The 18,305-nt window shown below is 42.5% G+C and overlaps 1 protein-coding gene across 2 annotated transcripts in view; it reads left to right on the top strand.

The window, feature by feature from the left end:
- The window catches only part of DRC7 (dynein regulatory complex subunit 7), a 1,455,099-nt gene that overhangs the window by 869,885 nt on the left and 566,909 nt on the right, over positions 1-18,305 (top strand). For both annotated transcript variants that reach the window (XM_044081324.1, XM_044081326.1), the window contains exon 14: positions 16,503-16,613. In XM_044081324.1, the coding sequence (XP_043937259.1) occupies positions 16,503-16,613 (111 nt within the window). The remainder of the gene's footprint in view (positions 1-16,502; positions 16,614-18,305) is intronic.

The raw sequence follows: 18,305 nt of genomic DNA, 5'->3' as shown, positions 1-18,305 counted from the left end.
GATATATTCAGCTAGTGTATAGTCAGCTTCCTGGTCTGCGGACATCAGAAGTTTCCACTGGGGTGTATAATAAGCCCATCCAAACACTTTTTTGAAAGGAGTCAATCCTTTTGCAGTCGGAACAGTTCTCATGCTCAACAGTGCCAGAGACAAACAATACAGCCAATTCTTTCCTGTCTCAACTATTAATTTTCTTAATTTATTTTTTAATATTCCATTATGCCTCTCAACTAGCCCTGCAGATTGCGGATGGTATGCACAATGATTTTTTAAAGAAATACCAAAATGCTTACTTAACTGATGTATGGTTTGGTTTACAAAGTGTGTACTGTTGTCACTGTAGATCCTTTCCGGAATGCCGAATCTAGGGATGATATCTTTGACAAGTACTTTTGCCACTGTGACTGCATCTATATTTTTGATTGGAAAAGCTTCCACCCATCTGGAAAACATATCTACAATGACAAGACAATACTTCTTATTTTCACATTTGTTCAATTCTATGAAATCCATACAGATAGTGTGAAACGGATATGGTGGTGTAGGGAAACTCCCTTGCTTGGGCTTTAATGCCCCTTGTGCATGATGTTTGTTACAAATTTGGCACATCAAACAAAATTTTTTAGAGTAGTTTGTAAATCCGTACGTTGTGAACACCTGGTTCACCAGCTGCACCATCCCCCCTGTTGAGACATGGGACTTCCCATGGCTCAACAAAGCTGCATATCTAAACAAATTAGATGGTAATATTGGTTTCCCTTCTTTAGAGATGTACAGCCCCTTTTCGAGAATTGCTCCTCATTTTACCCATGTTTGTTTTTCAGCTTGCGTAGTGAGTGTCTGCATTGTTTTTAACATTTCTAAGTCTAAAATCTCAGAGGAATGTAGTTCCTCATTTAAAAGAAATACTTCCGAAGCTGCTTGTTTTGCAGCTGTATCAGCTCTCGCATTACCTTTTGAAATCCTACCTTGTTGCTTGGTGTGAGCTGTGCATTTACAAATAGCTACTTTCTGAGGTAACTGAATAGATTCTAAAAGATCTAAAATAAACTGTGCATGATTGATAGGTTTGCCAGTTGATGCTATCATTCCTCGGTTTTTCCACTGTTGCGCAAAAACATGTACAGTAGAAAAAGCATACTGGCTGTCAGTAAAAATGTTTACACATTTACCCTTTGCTAAGGTACATGCCCGTGTCAAGGCAATCAATTCTGCTGCCTGTGCAGATAAGTTGTGTGGTAAAGATTTTGCTTCTATAATCTCAGTGTCAGAGACTACTGCATATCCTACTAGGTTCTGTCCTGCAGGACCCCTTTTGCACGAACCATCCACGTAGTATGTCACCTCTGCATCATCCAAGGGGACATCCATGAGATCTTTTCTAGGTAGTGTCTTTTGCTCAATTACCTGCAGGCAGCGGTGTGGTGTGCCGTCTGCAGGAGTTGGGAGCAAGGTAGAAGGGTTCAAAGTCATGCATCGTTCAATTGTCATGTGAGGTTGGCTCAACAATGTGGTCATACAGGAAAGATGCCTAGCAGGGGAAAGGTATGCTACCTTCTCTTGCAGTAAAATAATCGCGACTGCATGAGGCACTCTCAAAGTGAGAGGGTGGAATAAAACTACTGACGCCGAAGCCTGTACTGCCATTGCAGCTGCAACTACTGCTTGTACACAGTGGGGTAAGGACCGTGCCACTGGGTCTATTTGTGATGAATAGTAAGCAATGGGACGTTGCTTATCCCCATGCTGTTGTGTTAACACTGATGTCATATAACCTTGCTTACAATCTACAGTTTAGAAAAAACGTTTATGGTAGTTTTGTAATCCCAGAACTAATGAGGACGCTATTAACTGTTTCAGTTTGCAGAAAGCAGATTCTGCCTCTGGTGTCCATTGTAACAAATCCTGTGCTGCCATAGGCTTCTTATATATCAGGTCAGTCAGAGGTATAGATTCCAAGGCATAGTTTGGAATCCAGCTCCGGCAAAAATTAGTTGTACCCAGGAAGGATATCATTTCCTTCTTGGTAGTGGGTTTTGGTGCTTGCAAAATTGCTACTTTTCTATCCTCATCTAATGTTCTACCTTCTTTGGATATTACATATCCTAGGTATTTTACTTGTTTTTTCCAAAGCTGCAGTTTATTTTTGTTTACCTTATGTCCCTCAGTGGCTAGAAATCGTAATAGCGCTATGGTATCTTCTTTACAATCTTGCTGGGTGGGGGCCGCCAGCAAAATGTCATCAACATAAAGTAAAATCTGACTGCCTCTTGGTTGGGTAAATCCCTCCAAGTTGCTTGCCATTTCTTGTGAGAATATTGTTGGACTTAAACAATATCTCTGTGATAGTCGCGTATATGTATACCTTTTCCCCTGAAATGTGAATGCGAACCAATACTGGCTGTCAGGGTGTATCGGTATCGAAAAGAACGCATTGCTAATGTCTACCACAGAAAAATACTTCTGTTGAGGTTTTAAATCATTCAACAGAGTGTGTGGGTCTGGCACTGTAGGGGCCCTTGGTATTACCGCGTCATTTACAGCTTGTAAATCTTGGACCATACGCCATTCTCCATTTGATTTTTTAACAGGAAATAAGGGTGTGTTACATGGTGAATCGGGAGATTCTACTAGTATCCCTCCTTTAAGTAAGACTGCTATAATAGGCTTTATCCCTGCCTCTGCATTTTTTCTTAAGGGATACTGTCTTTTCTGTGGTCTATGCTGACTTTGGTGTGATAGTTACTGGTCTCGCTGTACGAATAAGTCCTACTTCTGACTTTCCTGTTGACCAGAGAGTCTCTGGTATATTTTGTAAGGCATTCTCTTCCTCCTTTAATAGGAGTGCTAATCAGCTGTCCTTGCTAGACTGCGAGTGTGGGAGGGTCTGGGTTATCCAATTCATCTTCTGTATTTGTATTCCCTATCCTGACAGTTCTAATTCTGTCTGTTTCTCCCATCTCGTGATTTTTTCTCCTAGGTCTGCCCATTCTATGTTTTTGTTCTTGGTTAAGCTAACAGGTGGTAATCGATTAGATTTATAAAGTGCAAAGAACTCCTGGGGCAATGAACAGCTGGCTACACTGTTCCCTTCTGTGTCCCAGTACAGATTACGTAATATCAATCTGTTTGCATGATTTTTAAACAATTCTTGCTCATATTCCTTATCAGGTCCTGGTGTGTTGCAATAATACAGGGTACAGTGCAATAAGTGTTGTTTATCAATGTCAAGGGAGGGGAACTTGCTAATTTATACATTCATTAACTCTTTGGTCACAGTCCCTGGACCAGTCTTAACCAAGTCCTGGCTGTACCAATAAAACATTTCACCCTTCGCTTGTACTGAAAAGGTATCAATTTGTCGCTGTGCTTCCATACCCTGCATGGTAGGGACTACTGCTATACCAAATAGCTGCATAAGATCTCTGCCCAAGAGGTTTAGTGGGCATTTTGCAGAAACAACAATTTTGCTTTTCTGAGTCAATCCTGAAACTGGATCAGTTATTGCAATATCACGGGAGAGGGGCTCCCGATACAGCTGTCCATTAGCTGCTTTTACCAGTATGTAATCAGGTGACTGTTTTCTGGCAGTTTGGACGGATGTATCAGGGTTCGTGATGCCCCTGAGTCATACAAGAATTTGACTTCCCTCCCTTCTACCAAGAGTGCAACTTCTGGTTTTGTGTCTGCTAAATAGAGCTCCAGGCTCAATAAAGCTAGGTCTAATATTTCATTTTCTTCACTGTCACTAACTTCTCGCACTTCCTCTGTTTCTTCTGTCACATCCTCTACTCCCTCTATCACATTCTCATTTGTCCAGTCTCTGCTACCCCCTTCTAGTGATTCCTGATTACCATATAGTCAGTCGTCACCCTCCTTGTCTTCCGTGGTTGCCTTCTTGTTTTTCCTGCAATCCTTTGTCAAGTGTCCCTTTGTACCGCATTTGAAACATTCACCCCTTTTCTTTCGCCCTTCAAAGTCCTGTGATCGCTGATCAGATTGTTTGTTTCCCTGTGCATTTTTCTTGCCCTTTTTCCCGGACTGTACTACATAAACTTCTGCTCCATCTTCTACAGAAAATACTTGAGCTTTCTTTTTCTTTTAGCTATTAAAATGCCTTTCGGCATGCCTAGTATATTCAAGTAATGACTGTAACCTGCTTGTACGATGGTCTACCATGTGTTTTGTAATAAAACTGCTTATTGGTGCAATACTGCCTTTTAAAAATGCATTCTTTAACTGCTGTTCATATGGGGAATCTTGTGTTTGATCTTCAGGAACCTGCATTCCACAGTGGTTATTAAAACATTTTAATAATCTGGCATAATACTGGTCAATAGTTTCACCTTCTTGTTGGCTGCATTGGTTAATGCAAGTCCAGTCTGCCCTAGGCTTCCATTTTTCAGAGATGCAGTCTTTAAGACCTTTTACTCTATTGTCTAGTTCTGCGCTGCTATGTGGGAGGGGTCTGTGTGCAGCGTCACGGAGATTCCAGTTGCTTCTAATCATGTGCCAATCTGGCCCCACAATTTGTCTAACTACTTTTTCTACCTCTTTTCCGTTTAAGTTATAACTCAGCCTCATTCCTTGTAAATCTTCTGAAAATTTTCTAAAATTAACTTTTGGATGGAGAATTCCCTCAGTGGCTTTCCGGATATCTTCCGGAGTCCAGGGTCTATACACTAAAATAGTTAGGTCCTGATTATCTTGTCCTGCCTGAGGATTAGGTACTTCTATAAGTGGACATATTTCTTCTTCACTCATAGATCGTGAATTCTTAACCATTTGAAATAACTCAATGCCTTCATTTGAGTTACCTGCGCATGTTCGAGACCTGGTCCCGATGGGATCTCTAATAAATGGTTTTATTTTTACAATGTCTCTATTTTCAGTGACAACAGGATATCGTGGGGTTGGACTAACCTGTTCACTTGCTTCATATTCTGGTAAGGGAGGCGGAGGTGCTGATGCTATTACTAAGTTATTGTCCTCCTTGTTGTTCTTTTGGTTCCCTACGGTTTACTTCCTCAATCCACCTGTGTGCCTGAGGAATTCCTAATTGGCGTTGCTTTTTTACCCGACCTTTGGAATCGGTTTTGAGCTGTTTGACAAGTTTGATAAGCGAGGATTTTTCTAATTTTCCGTCAAATTCATATTTATTAACCCATTTTGAATAGTATTTAATATTGTCTGCACGCTGTGACTGCATGTATTTTGCGTCTTCTGTTAACGGTGGATTTTGGGGTCTTTTGTGCAATTATTACCCATTTTGTTTTACCCTTTTGATCGTTACGTAACTTCTCTTATTTTTAACGTGGTACCACGGATTTTGTTATAGTCTCTTCAGAATGACTGCCTACGTATTCTGTTTCTCCTGATCTATGACAAGACAGTAATGTTTTCTGTCCCTGACTTGTAAAATACAGTCCTGACAAAAACAATACAAATCTAGTCTCTGATCTAAAACAGAAAACAGAAAAAAGTAGATTCACCTTACCTGAGCCCACGTGATTGATCACCAATTTGGAGACCCGTCTTTCAGTCGCAGATCAGAAAGTGGCTGGCCTCTTTTGTACGACAATTCAGTCGGAGGGCTTTTCATATAAGAAGAACCGATTTGGTTTCTTCCTCGTACAGTTTCAACAACCTGGCCCATCTGATCCGAGGCGAATAGAGGGTTCCGGTCTGAAGGACCAATCTGTCAAAGGCAAAAACTTCAAAGACCAATTCACGTAAGGTTCAAGTATGGCACCCTATATTACTTGCAGCAAGGAGACAAAGCATGCAAATACAGGATTTGTCTAAATTACTAATGAGCAGTATGCTACTTTTACATAATTATATGAAATGTTACTTTTCTGTTGTTGCCGTAGTTAGACACAGCTTTCTGTATTACTCTACAGAAAATGTTACATAGATTTCCTGCTGACATGTTCAGATTTAAAACTCACTATTTGTTACATAGAAAATGTTACTTAGATTTCCTGCTGACATGACTGGATTATTGTTGATTTACAAAAACATTTGAGAAAAACAACCTGGCCTTGGGGCTTATTTTTAGCCCACTGCAAACTTTCTATTATTCAATTGTGCAGTTCTAATATATATATATATATATATATATATATATATATATATATATATATATATATATATTACATTTTACCTAGATTCAAGGTACATTTCTAGTTTAGGTACAAGTAATGCTGACTACGGTTTATACTTTCAAGCAGCCTTTGTTTTCATTAACAATAGCTTCAGCAGCTGTGTACTTTCTCATGGCATAAACAGAAAATCAATAACTCTTTGTTAAGTCTCATGACACTAGTAGAAAACACTTTTTATTATTTTCATGACATTAGCAGAAATTAAATGCTTCTTGTTAATTTCCATGGCATAAGCAGATCATAGCTGCGCATATATTCATGACATAAGCAGGATTGGAATGTCTCTAGTAGCTGTGCAGATTCATGCAGTGTGTATTAACCCTTTTAAACCTTGAATGCACTAAGCATGCATACTACTAATACATATTTTTCTAACACAAGTTAATTCTCATTGCCCCTTACTGGCCTCGTCAGATATGGTTCCCATTCCTTTGGCCTCACCTGCAAGGGAAGCCTTGGATCCTGGACAGTGCCAGATCTTTTGAGACATCAGTCGGGTGCTCTCCATCCTTCCATTCAAACTCTCAAGCTCACAGCTTGGTTTCTCCACTTCTGGTCTTAGCCAGGCTTCCCGATGTTTCTCCAGCAGTGCAACACATATTGATGTCTTAGAAAAAAAACACACTCCACACCAGAAATGATAGAAAAAAGTTTACTGGTGCATCTGGTACCTTGGCTTTTGCCTTCAAGGAATATTTTTGCACTCAAGCAGCATCACCACATAATTGAACAATCTATTGCACATTCCCAATTAAGCAAACAATCAAACAATTAATTCAAATAATCAGTGTATACACGGGATCCCCTGATTCAGTTTTATAACTCCATTTTATAACTCTTGCTCTATACTAAATGTATATGTATGTGAAAACATTTTAAAAAATAAAATAAATAATATATAGTAATAAAAATAAATGATGCTGCTTGAGTGCAAAAATATTCCTTGGAGGCAAAAGCTGAGGTACCGGATGCACCAGTAAACTTTTTTCTATAATTTCTGGTGTGGAGTGTGTTTTTTTCTGTGATACGGTGTTCTATCCACGTTTGTTTGGATGTTATGTGATCCTATCTCGCCTACATTCTGTACTGATGGGCTCGGAGCCGATCCCTCGGCTCCGACTCGGCACGCTTATGCTATAGAGCGAGGCCTCTTATTGGCTGAGCTATCTTTATCCCAGGATGCACCACCACTAATCCCCCAGATCTCGTTTGCCGCTTACAAAGCTTAGACGTGGTCTCAACTTGGCTGGGCTAAGTACTATTTATTTAGGCTTTTTCCTGTCAGAAATTTGCTTGATTTAAATCCAAAGCTGTTTTAACAGCTATTGTTGTTATTCGAGTGTGTATTGGTAGATTTTGTAGAGGATTTTGTGTTTTTTTCTGTCAGGGAAGGTTTCCCGTTTAACTTAGAGGGGCCTTCCCCTGTTGTTTCTACTACCTTGGTTTTTTGTGTGTGGGTCAAGTACCCGTTTAAGTTAGAGGGTCTTGACCCTCTCTATCTCTCTTTCTTCTGTGAAAATTTTTCTTTCTACTGTACTTGTAGTCCAAAAAAAAAAAAAAAAAAAATTTTTTATTAAAGAAGGGATATTTTATTTGCTGTGACAACCCTTCTTTTTGGGCTGTAGACAACTGTGTTTTGACTTTTTGGCTATGTCTAAAGAACACAAACCCTCCGGGTTTAAGAAATGCACGAGGTGTGGTTTTAAAATGTCCATAACGGACGACCACTCCTCGTGCGTCTATTGCTTAGGCGCCAAGCACCTACAAGAATCGTGTAGCGTGTGTCACGCCTTTTCATCAAGAGTCCTCCAGGAGAGGAAGAACAAATTAATCCTGAAAGGGTTAATCAAGCCATCCTTCGAGGAGGCTTTATCTTCCTCTCCTTCTCCGTCTAAAAAGAAGAAAGCGTCGGCTCCGACCAGTCAGTCGGAACCGACTGCAAAAAAATCTAAGCAGACTTCTCCATCGGCTCCACGGACTTCGGAGCCAAGGGCGGAACGGTCTGCCTCGATGCCTCCAGCCTCGACCCCTCTGGTTTCGGAGCTGAGGACTGGGGCATCGAGAGGCAGGTCACCCTCATCGGCTCCACTGATATTGGAGCCGATAAGGGTTACCGGCTCAGACTCTTCCCCCTCGGAGCCGAAGTCCTTATCGGCACCGAGGGAAATTACCTTAAGATCTCCCTCGGAGCCGATAGTGGTAGAGTCCATTCGGAGCCGGTCCCCGAGCCCTTTGGAGCCGATGGAGAAATCGGTTCGGGCTCGATTGGTATCCTCTAGATCATCCAAGATGTCTGATTTGGACATCGACAGGGTGCTACTTAGACTCTTCCAGTCTCCGGTGTTCCAAAAGCTAGTTTCGGCTCCAGCCCATTCGGCTTCGGAGCCGATGGTCCACTCCCCTACTGTGGTTCCTCCTCTAACAGCTTCGGCACCGTTGGAGCCGGCACTGGTGGAACCAGTGGAGGTTTTAGGGTCGGGCCCGACCCTTGCTCCAACTCCGGCTCTTGGGTCGGAGTTCAGTACACGGACTTCTTCCTTCGGCCCTGGGGGGGAGTCTTCGGGATTGATGCTGTCGGTCCCAAGTCTCCCTCTTGGTGCGTCGGCGGTGGGAGTGCCATCCACTGTCGTGGCCACGGAGGTGGGACCCTCCCAGGATTCAAGTGGTCCCGACTTCAGGGCTATGAGGAGTGCTTTAGCCAAATCTTCTTTGGCTACCTCCATGGTTTCCCCAGCTCCTTCCCTGCATACGGAGACTGGGTCTTTGGCAGTCCCCCTGTCCTTAGACAGCAGAGCCCCCGGGCCTCAGGTTACCCCCACTGGGGTTTCTCCCCCTCCTGGAGGTCCTTCTGAAGCCTCTTCGGAAGAACCCCCCAGGAAGAGATCGTGCAAGAGGAAGCACGTTGACTCCCCTGATGAGTCTCTTACATCAGACACTGATCTTGATGATGCAGAGGGGTCCCCTAAGTCATCCTCGGATGATGTCTCCTTTGCAGACATCCTGGAGGCCCTAAAACAACGAGGCGGCTGGCAGTCCAAACCTCCCTCTGCTGATGAGTCAGTGTTCCTGAAGGCCCTCAGGGCTCAGCCCTCTGCCTCCTGGGTGTCTCCGCCCTTCGATGAGCTCTTGGATTTGATCTGTCGAAGGGCGTGGGAACAACCAGACTCTGTGGAACCAGTGCCTGCTCGTCCGAATAAGTTCCTCTCGGCACCCCCTGAAAAAGAGTTTCTAACTAAAAGTGTGGCTGTAGATGCTTTGGTGGTGGCATCTGCTACCCAGCAAGATGTAGCAGAGGCTTCGACGTCCATCCATCCTCTTAATAAGGAGTCTAGGAGCATGGATCGGTACGGCAAGCGCACCCTCAGTTCAGCGGCCTTTGCATTGAGGTCCTTGAACTACCTTATGCACTTTACCAGATTTCAGAGGGATCTGATTAAAGAGCTATCCGATACCCTCTTGGGTAACCTGCCTGAGGAGCTGGCCCAGACGGTTGGCTCTCAGCTGGCTACAATGTCGTCCATCTCGAACTCGTCCATGAGGCTCATTTCTTATGCGGCCGAAGGGGCGAGTAGAGCGGCGGGTACAGGCGTTGCTCTACGGAGACAAGCCTGGCTCCGCCTGTGTCATTTCGTGGAGGCCTTTAAGTCTTCCTTTGCTGACGCCCCCTTTGATGGGTCCTCCCTGTTTGGACCCAAGGTAAAGGACACACTAACCCGCTGTGAACAGGAGGGTAAGACTCTGACTGCCGTAGGGGCACGATTTTCCACTCCCTTTCGGCCTTATCCCAAGGCTAAAAGAGGAGGGAAAATGTGGTTCCGTAGATCTCAGAAGCCTTACCCCTCTCAGCAGGAGGATTCCCCTTCCAGAGGCAGAGGAGGGGGAAATTCTTCCGGAAGACGCCGTCCCAGAGGCGGCAGAGGCCCTCGCAACACTGGAGACCGCGAGTCCTTTCGTGGCTCTTCAGCCTTTCATAGTCCCTGAGGGATTGCCCGGCTGTGCTGCTCCGGAGCCAGTCGGGGGTAATTTCTCGAAGCACCTAAAGGCCTGGGAAGGTATCACTCAGGACCGATGGGTGCTTCAAATTATCGCCGGAGGTTACTCCATCCCATTCTCTCATCCCCCCTCTCAGTCCAAAAAAATCCCGGACCCGCCACCCAGTCAGCGGGATACTGCAGCCTCAGAAGTTTTAAAGCTGCTGCCAAAAGGAGTCATCCAACTGGTCCCCGCAGACCAGATCGGATTAGGGACTTACTCAAGATTCTTTTTGTTACCAAAAAAGACCGGAGACTTGAGGCCCATTTTGGACCTCGGCATCCTAAACCGTTCAGTCAGAAAGTCCAAGTTCCGAATGGTCACCCTACAAACCATTCTCCCATTGCTGGAGAAGGGTGTTTGGATGTGCTCCATAGATCTCAAGGACGCTTATTATCATATCAAGGTACATCAAGCGTCCAGGAGACATCTGCGCTTCAGCCTAGGAGGCAGTCATTTTCAGTTCCGTGTGCTGCCCTTTGGTCTCACCACAGCCCCCAGGGTGTTCACCAAGTGTTTGGCAGTCGTAACTGCTCACCTGAGAAGTCTAGGATTCCAGGTGTTTCCATATCTAGACGACTGGCTCCTAACTGCCACCTCCAGACATCTACTACTGCAGAGCCTCCAAGCCACTATATCACTGGGCAGTTCCCTTGGAATCACCTTCAATTGGCCAAAGTCTGTGTTGCTGCCATCTCAACGCATAAGATTCATAGGGGTAGAGATAGACTCAAACCGAATGCGGGTCTATCTACCGACAGACAGAATACAAACTATACAGACTCAAGTTCGAGCCTTACTTCCCAGGCCCAAAGCTCCAGCCAGGATGGTCCTGCAGCTATTGGGATCCATGTCCGCCACGGTTCTTCTAGTCCCCTTGGCAAGGTTGCACATGAGAATTCTCCAGTGGCTTCTTTCAGCTCAGTGGTCCTTTCAGGAACTTCCCCTCAGTCACCTCGTATGGATCATGGAATCTTGCAAACGGGACCTTCGCTGGTGGCTAGAGCCCTCCAACTTGGATCAGGGACGTCCCTTTGTTCTACCTCCTCCGGCGGCCACTTTAACCACGGACGCCTCCCAGACGGGGTGGGGGGGCATTCCCTGGGAAGGTCAGTCCAGGGCAAATGGCACCCGGAAGAGACTTTACTTCATATCAACATCTTAGAAATGAGGGCAGTACTTTTGTCCCTTCAAGCCCTTCAAGATTATCTCCCTCAGGGCGTAATTGCTGTTCACTTAGACAACATGTCAGTTGTCTGGTACCTGAACAAACAGGGAGGGACCAGATCCTATCCTCTTTGCAGAGAAGCCATGAGAGTTTGGAAATGAGCAGTCTCGACCAAACGCTTCCTAGTGGCTACTCACATACCGGGCAAGTCCAATGTGATAGCCGACAGATCGAGCAGAACCATCCTCTCTCCTCACGAATGGTCACTGAATATGACAATTGCAAGTCATATTTTCAGCAAATGGGGAGTTCCGTGTTGCGATCTCTTCGCGACTCCTCTGAATGCAAAGTGCAAAGAATTCTTCTCCCTAACCCCGGCTCCAGGAAAGAGCCCCATGGACGCACTAGTCCATCCTTGGCCCACCAGCTTGCTTTATGCCTTCCCTCCAGTTCCTCTCCTTCCCAGGGTGATTCAAAAGGCATCTCTCTTGGGGAGCAAAATGATCTTAATTGCTCCTTACTGGCCTCGTCAAGTATGGTTCCCCTATCTTCGGAAACATGCTCTGGAAGGTCCATGGTTCCTGGATCAGATCCCAGACCTACTGGTTCATCAGTCGGGACTATTCCACCAGTCTCTACACACCTTAAAATTGACGGCTTGGCTCCTCCTCTTCCGACGATAGTCAGGAGTCATACATTGGATCCAGATGTTGTACACATATTATCTTCGGCCCATAAGTCTGCTACAAAGAAACTGTATTCTAGCAAATGGAAAAGGTTTGCTATTTGGGCTCAACTCCGGGGCCTGGACCCCATTTCTATTCCCATGGCAGAGGTACTAAAATTTTTTACCTCTCTTTTCGATCAAGGCTCTTCAGTTTTTACCATCAAGGTACAATTGGCAGCAATTTCTAATTTTCACGAATCCATAGACCCCCCTTTAATGAGCAATAGATTGTGTAAGACCTTCTTGAAAGGTGCTGCTCTATTAAGACCTCCGATTTCTCATCCTGCACCTCCATGGGATCTCGATATAGTGTTACGCGCCTTGACTTCTTTCCCCTTTGAACCGGCAGCTACATGTGATCTAAAGTTTCTATCATGGAAGACAGCCTTTCTGGTGGCGATTACTTCGGCCAGAAGAGTTTCAGAGCTTCAGGCTTTGTCAGTAAAACCCCCGTGCTTAGTTTTTCACAAAGACAGAGTATCCCTTAGGCCAAATCCTTCCTTTGTTCCTAAAGTTTGTTCTAGTTTCTGCTTACAACAATCGTTAGAGCTTCCAGTTTTTTTCCCAAAATACTCTAACAAGGCGGAGTTCATATTCCACACACTAGATGTCCACAGACAGTTACGTTTTTATTTAGACAGGACCAAACAAACAAGGAAAACAGATCAGTTGTTTGTATCCTTTGCAGACAATAAATTGGGCAAAGCTGTCACAAAGGTCACTATTGCCAAATGGATCAGGGACTGTATTACTCAAGCTTATTTTCATTCTAACAAAGAGCTTACCGCCTCTGTCAAAGCTCATTCTACAAGGGCTATGGCTACTTCGATAGCATTTCATTCTAAGCTTGCTATTAGTGACATTTGTGCTGCTGCTACATGGTCTTCCCCGCACACCTTTATTTCACACTACAAATTAGATGTGGCATCTAGAGGATGAGCTTCATTTGGTTCCACAGTGCTCAGGAGTGTTTTCCAATGAGCCTCCCGATTTAGGTGCTAGGACGCTGTCCCATCAGTACAGAATGTAGGCGAGATAGGATCACATAACATCTTTTAGTTATGTACTCACCATAACTTTAGATGTTTGGGATCCATCTCGCCTACATTCCTAATAACCCACCCTCCTTCCCCCTTCCTTGGAGATCAGAGGATATCAGAAGGTCCGAATCCTGTTGTTTCATTTTGAAACATCTAACAATGTTATATAATCAAGTTGTGCATGTGTGCATGAATGCGGACAAACAAGATCTGGGGGATTAGTGGTGGTGCATCCTGGGATAAAGATAGCTCAGCCAATAAGAGGCCTCGCTCTATAGCATAAGCGTGCCCTCGGCTCCGAGCCCATCAGTACAGAATGTAGGCGAGATGGATCCCAAACATCTAAAGTTATGGTGAGTACATAACTAAAAGATTTCCTCCTATAAGCCCACTTCTAGGAGACTTTATGTTAGTAAATGGAAGAGGTTCCCTTGTTGGGCAGGCAAAACTCAGGTTGATCCCTTTACTCCTTCCATTTCAAAGATTCTTGAATTTCTTGCTGAAACCTTTGACCAAGGTGCAGCTGCAGCTACTATCTGAGTTCAATTAGCTACCATTTCAAATTTTTATATAGGAGAAATGGGTTCCAATATCATGTCCCATAGGTTATGCAAGGCATTCCTAAGAGGTACTACCCTATTAAGACCTCAGAAAAGACAATCTCTTCCCCCCGGAATCTAAATTTAGTTTTAGATGCTCTGATTCTTCCTCCCTTTGAACCATCTGCTTGTTGTCCACTCAAATTTCTGAGTTGGAAGACCCTTTTTCTTGGTTCCAATTAACTCAGCTAGAAGGGTTTCAGAATTATAGGCCTTATATATTCATCCCCCATACTTGATTTTCCATAAGGATCGGGTTTTCCTCAGAACCAACCCCTCCTTCTTACCCAAGGTATGTTCTGACTACAATCTGAATCAATCCATAGAGCTTCCTGTGTTCTTCCCCAATCATGGCAACAGGGCAGAGTATAAGCTTCATCAATTGGATGTTCATAGACCATTATGTTTCTGTTTACGCAGGACCAAGGAATTTAGAAAATCAGGTCAATTTTTCATATCCTTTGCGGACAATAAAAGAGGTTGTGCACACTCAAAGGTGACTTTATCAAAGTGGCTTTCAGACACTATAGAACATGTCTACAAGTTGCGTAAACAAAAACTTCATGGGAATATTAAAGGGCACTCAACAAGGGCCTTGTCTACCTCTGTTGCCTTTCAAGCCAGATTGCCTTTGGATTCGATCTGTGCAGAAGCTACATCGGCTAATCCTCATACCTTTATCACTCATTACAAAGTAGATGTGGCCTCCCAGAACAGGGCATCCTTTGGTTCCACGATCCTGAAGAGTTTTTTTCACTGAGCCACCCAAGAATCAGGTTCTGGGGATGCTGTCCCAAACAGCAAGAATGAAGGTGAGATATTGACAACATAACATAAAGAAGTTATGTACTCACCATAACGTTCCATGTTTGTTGTCCTTGATCTCACCTTCCTTCTTGCATCCCTCCCTTCTTCCCCCTTCCTGGAGGATCGAGAGGAATCCTTTGTTTTATTGGCTATACTGGCTGGGTTTCCTTAATACCATACCTTATGGTTAGTCTCAGTCTATTACTATTACTATTGTGGAGGGATCACACCTTTATATCTAGGTGTCATCGGAAATGTAAAGTAGAGTATATCTATTGTCTATTTATATGGTCTAGTGCTGGGTTATCACAAGTGAAAGCTGAGTAATTACTGCTAGGCATGCTGGGATAGGGGCTAGCCTTAAGCCAGTAAAAGCCCTCAAGCTATAGTATACAGCCGAGTCAGAGCTGAGGATCGGCTCCGAACCCCAACAGCAAGAAGGAAGGCGAGATCAAGGACAACAAACATTGAACATTATGGTGAGTACATAACTTCTTTTTTTCATCACTGACTTTAGAGGGCCTGTCTGTCTTTTACTACCCAACAGAAGTATCTAGGTTTATTACTTGACCAAACTCTCTCTTTTCAAACTCATTCAAACCTCCTAACAACCAGGGTATTGCATCAGCTCAGCATTGCTTATAAAACTTCACATCGTCTTAGAGCTGAGGTTTTTAGATCAATAACAATGTTTTATTACCTCAACTAAAATATGCTCAATCCATTGTTTCCTGTCTCTGTGCTTAGAGCAAAGGTCTATTTTAAGCAACAGAAAATAAAATCCTCTGGTTTATCTACTTGCCAAGTAACAGAGGGGTACCATTGTTACACCATAAAAACACAAAATGGTTACCTGTCATACTTAGGGTTTCCCTTCTCTTAAATACTTTTACATTCAAATTACTTAATGAAAGGTACTGTCTTCCTCTAGAAAACTATGTCAGAACAAGACTCATCACATTTCTTCAGAAGTCATAAAAAACTCAGACTGCATAGACCCAAGTTTTCTCTTGCTGGAAAAAAAGCCTTCAAGCTAGCACCAACTCCTTGGAGTGTCTTCCTGCTGAAATTTCAGTGACTGACATACTTTTATGTTTAAGAAAAAGAAAGTGAAATCATATCTTATGAAATAATTTAAAAGTGATGGCTTTAGATATTCTGGATAGTGTAATATTATCCCTTTTTAACCTTTTCACTTATAAGGAATTTTTTTAATTGGTTTTGAATAAATTCTTAAATTTATGCATTCCTTCTCTAATTCATCTTTGTACTGTTGTCGGTTTGCACTGTACATAATTATATGTACAGCAGTTTCATAATTATGTTAATTATTACATTCATTGTAAGCACCTGTGATGCAATGGGCATTGCACCTGGGATGGAGAGGCTGGGAGGACATTGCTTCCCATGCAAAGTTGTTTCATTTATGCTGTTATATTCATTCATTATTTTTCTGTCATACTGCACTGGTATATTTGCATATTCATGTAAATTGTAAATATGTTTCTGTCATCACTTTGAATGTACTTGTTTGACATTTTCCTTCCCTTGTTGTTGAAAGGGTCCACTGATTAGTCCACCTACCCTATTAAATAAATAAATAGAACGGTAGCCCACTTAAGCAAGATACATGGATTACTTTTTAACATTTCCTCAACTGTAATGCCCTCATAGTTTATAAGTGATGCTCATCATTTAATTTTTCTAAATTTCCTTATTATAGAAATACAAAGTCTTTGTTCACTCTGAAGACCATAGCTGATCAAGCAATTAAGGAAGGATCAATGTTAATATTTTTTTACCTTGCTCATCTCAAAAGTAAATTGCATTGCTTGTCATATCCTCTTATGTCCACAGAAATTCACAGTGATGAGAGGAAGAGTCAAAAAAGAGAAACAAATGGGCAAGTAAATGTGAAACCTCTGCAAATTTAACTGACATATTTTGTTGTGTTTGTTTTAGGCAGACCCATGGCAGAAACCCCAAAAGAACTTGTATGTCTACAACATGTTTCTTTCCCTGCTAGAGGCAGAAGAACAATCAAAACAGCAAGTTAGGAAGTCAGAAGCAGAGGTAATGTATTTTGGAATATTTGTATTCTTTGATTAGCTGAGAAATTGATGAGATGACCATTGCAAGCTGAGAAATTGATGAGTTGACCATTGCTGCTGCTGGTTTTCACTGTACACAGAAACTGCATTTATTTGTTTTCAGGGGCATGATGTTGATTAAGACAGATGTGTTCATGAAAGTTTAAACTGTTTTATTCTCCTCAGTGGTTACAAACAACAGTAAAGTGCACTGAAGAACTGGCATTCAGATTTCTGATGGTAAAAGGTGCAGCATACACAAATGCGTTTCAAAAGTTAAAACATGATTTGCGGCTCCATCTCCTTATTTTTTTGACTAGTACTTTCTGCTCCTTTGCTAATAATTTTTGAAGTTTGTCACAACTGTGATTAATAGGTTACTTCTTCTGGCTTTTTCCCAGTTAGGGGTCGCCACAATGGATCACCTGTCCGCTCATGATTGATAGTGGAGTTTTTACGGTGTTGAGTTGCCAGCCCGATGCCCAAGCTTCCACAGAAGGCACACACACGCACACACTCACACCTAGGGCCAGTTTAGAGTGTCCAATCCACCTACTGACATGTATAAATAGGATTGCAGGCTCTGTTTAATTCCAAACACATCCATATTGCAACAATTCTATGCAGAGTCTAGATAGAATTTTGAAGCAAGCCTTTAATGCAGCTTGCTTTGCAGCCCTGACTTTTATAACTGAATATAATAATTATAAAAATATAAAAAAAAAAACGTTCTTTCTTTTAAGATATTCACGTGCTGCTGTTTATTTGTTGCTACTGTTTGTTTCTATTGTTGCTGTATTTGTTTACTACTGTAATGATTTATTGTACTATCTGGAGCTTTTCTCCTCGGGTCTCCACTGAAAATGGGACAAATTCCCAGTTGGACTAATCCAGTTAGCAAATGTCAATAAATAATAAATAAATAAATAAAATATAGAGATTGCTTTGGTCTGTGAATCTGCACTTGCCTGTTAGCTGTTAGAGTTCTAATAGCCTTTCCGAAAATGCATTCTGAAATGGAATGGGAGTAACAGTTCTTAGTGTTAACAAAAATGGCTGACATTTGAATCTCACCTCTATCTTATAGGTCAGTGTTGCTGGAATAACTCCATATATGGAAGTAAACTATAAATGCTGTGTATTTATGCATGCATGCATTTATTTTTCAGAAGTCCAAGTAATACTTAATTTCCTCTGGTTGACCAAGTTTGCAGATGACTGCAAACCCATTGCAATTATTGAATTTCACCAAGTATATAAATATAGTTATTTATTTGTTTGTTTGTTTGTTTATGTATTTATTGCATTTGTTTACCGGGATAGTCCAAATGGGCAGAGAACGGCACCTTTCCAGCTGAGGCCTGGGAGAAACACTCCAGAAAAATTTCAACATTATCCTTCAAATATCCTTCAAGAAGGTTTGTCACAGACTAATAATTGGTGCAAGAACTATAGTTTAAAGCTGAATGCAAATAAAATGCATAATAGTATCCTTTGGCAAAGTGGCTACCCCTGGGAATTACCACTTAGGCAATACACCCTTCAGAGTTGAACCAGTAGTTATGGACTTGAACACACATGTGGACAGTGACTTGGCCTTTGACCATCATGTTTCTACTGTTGTGAAAAAATCATTCTATATTGCACAACTTATAAACAGGGATGTAACTTCCAG

This window comes from Protopterus annectens, chromosome 8.part0 (genome assembly GCF_019279795.1).
Source record: "Protopterus annectens isolate FY-2018-M chromosome 8.part0, PAN1.0, whole genome shotgun sequence".
In the NCBI taxonomy this organism is placed as follows: domain Eukaryota; kingdom Metazoa; phylum Chordata; order Ceratodontiformes; family Protopteridae; genus Protopterus; species Protopterus annectens.
The sequence above is the reverse complement of the archived record's forward strand: the minus strand, read 5'-3'. Positions and strand labels throughout refer to the sequence as shown.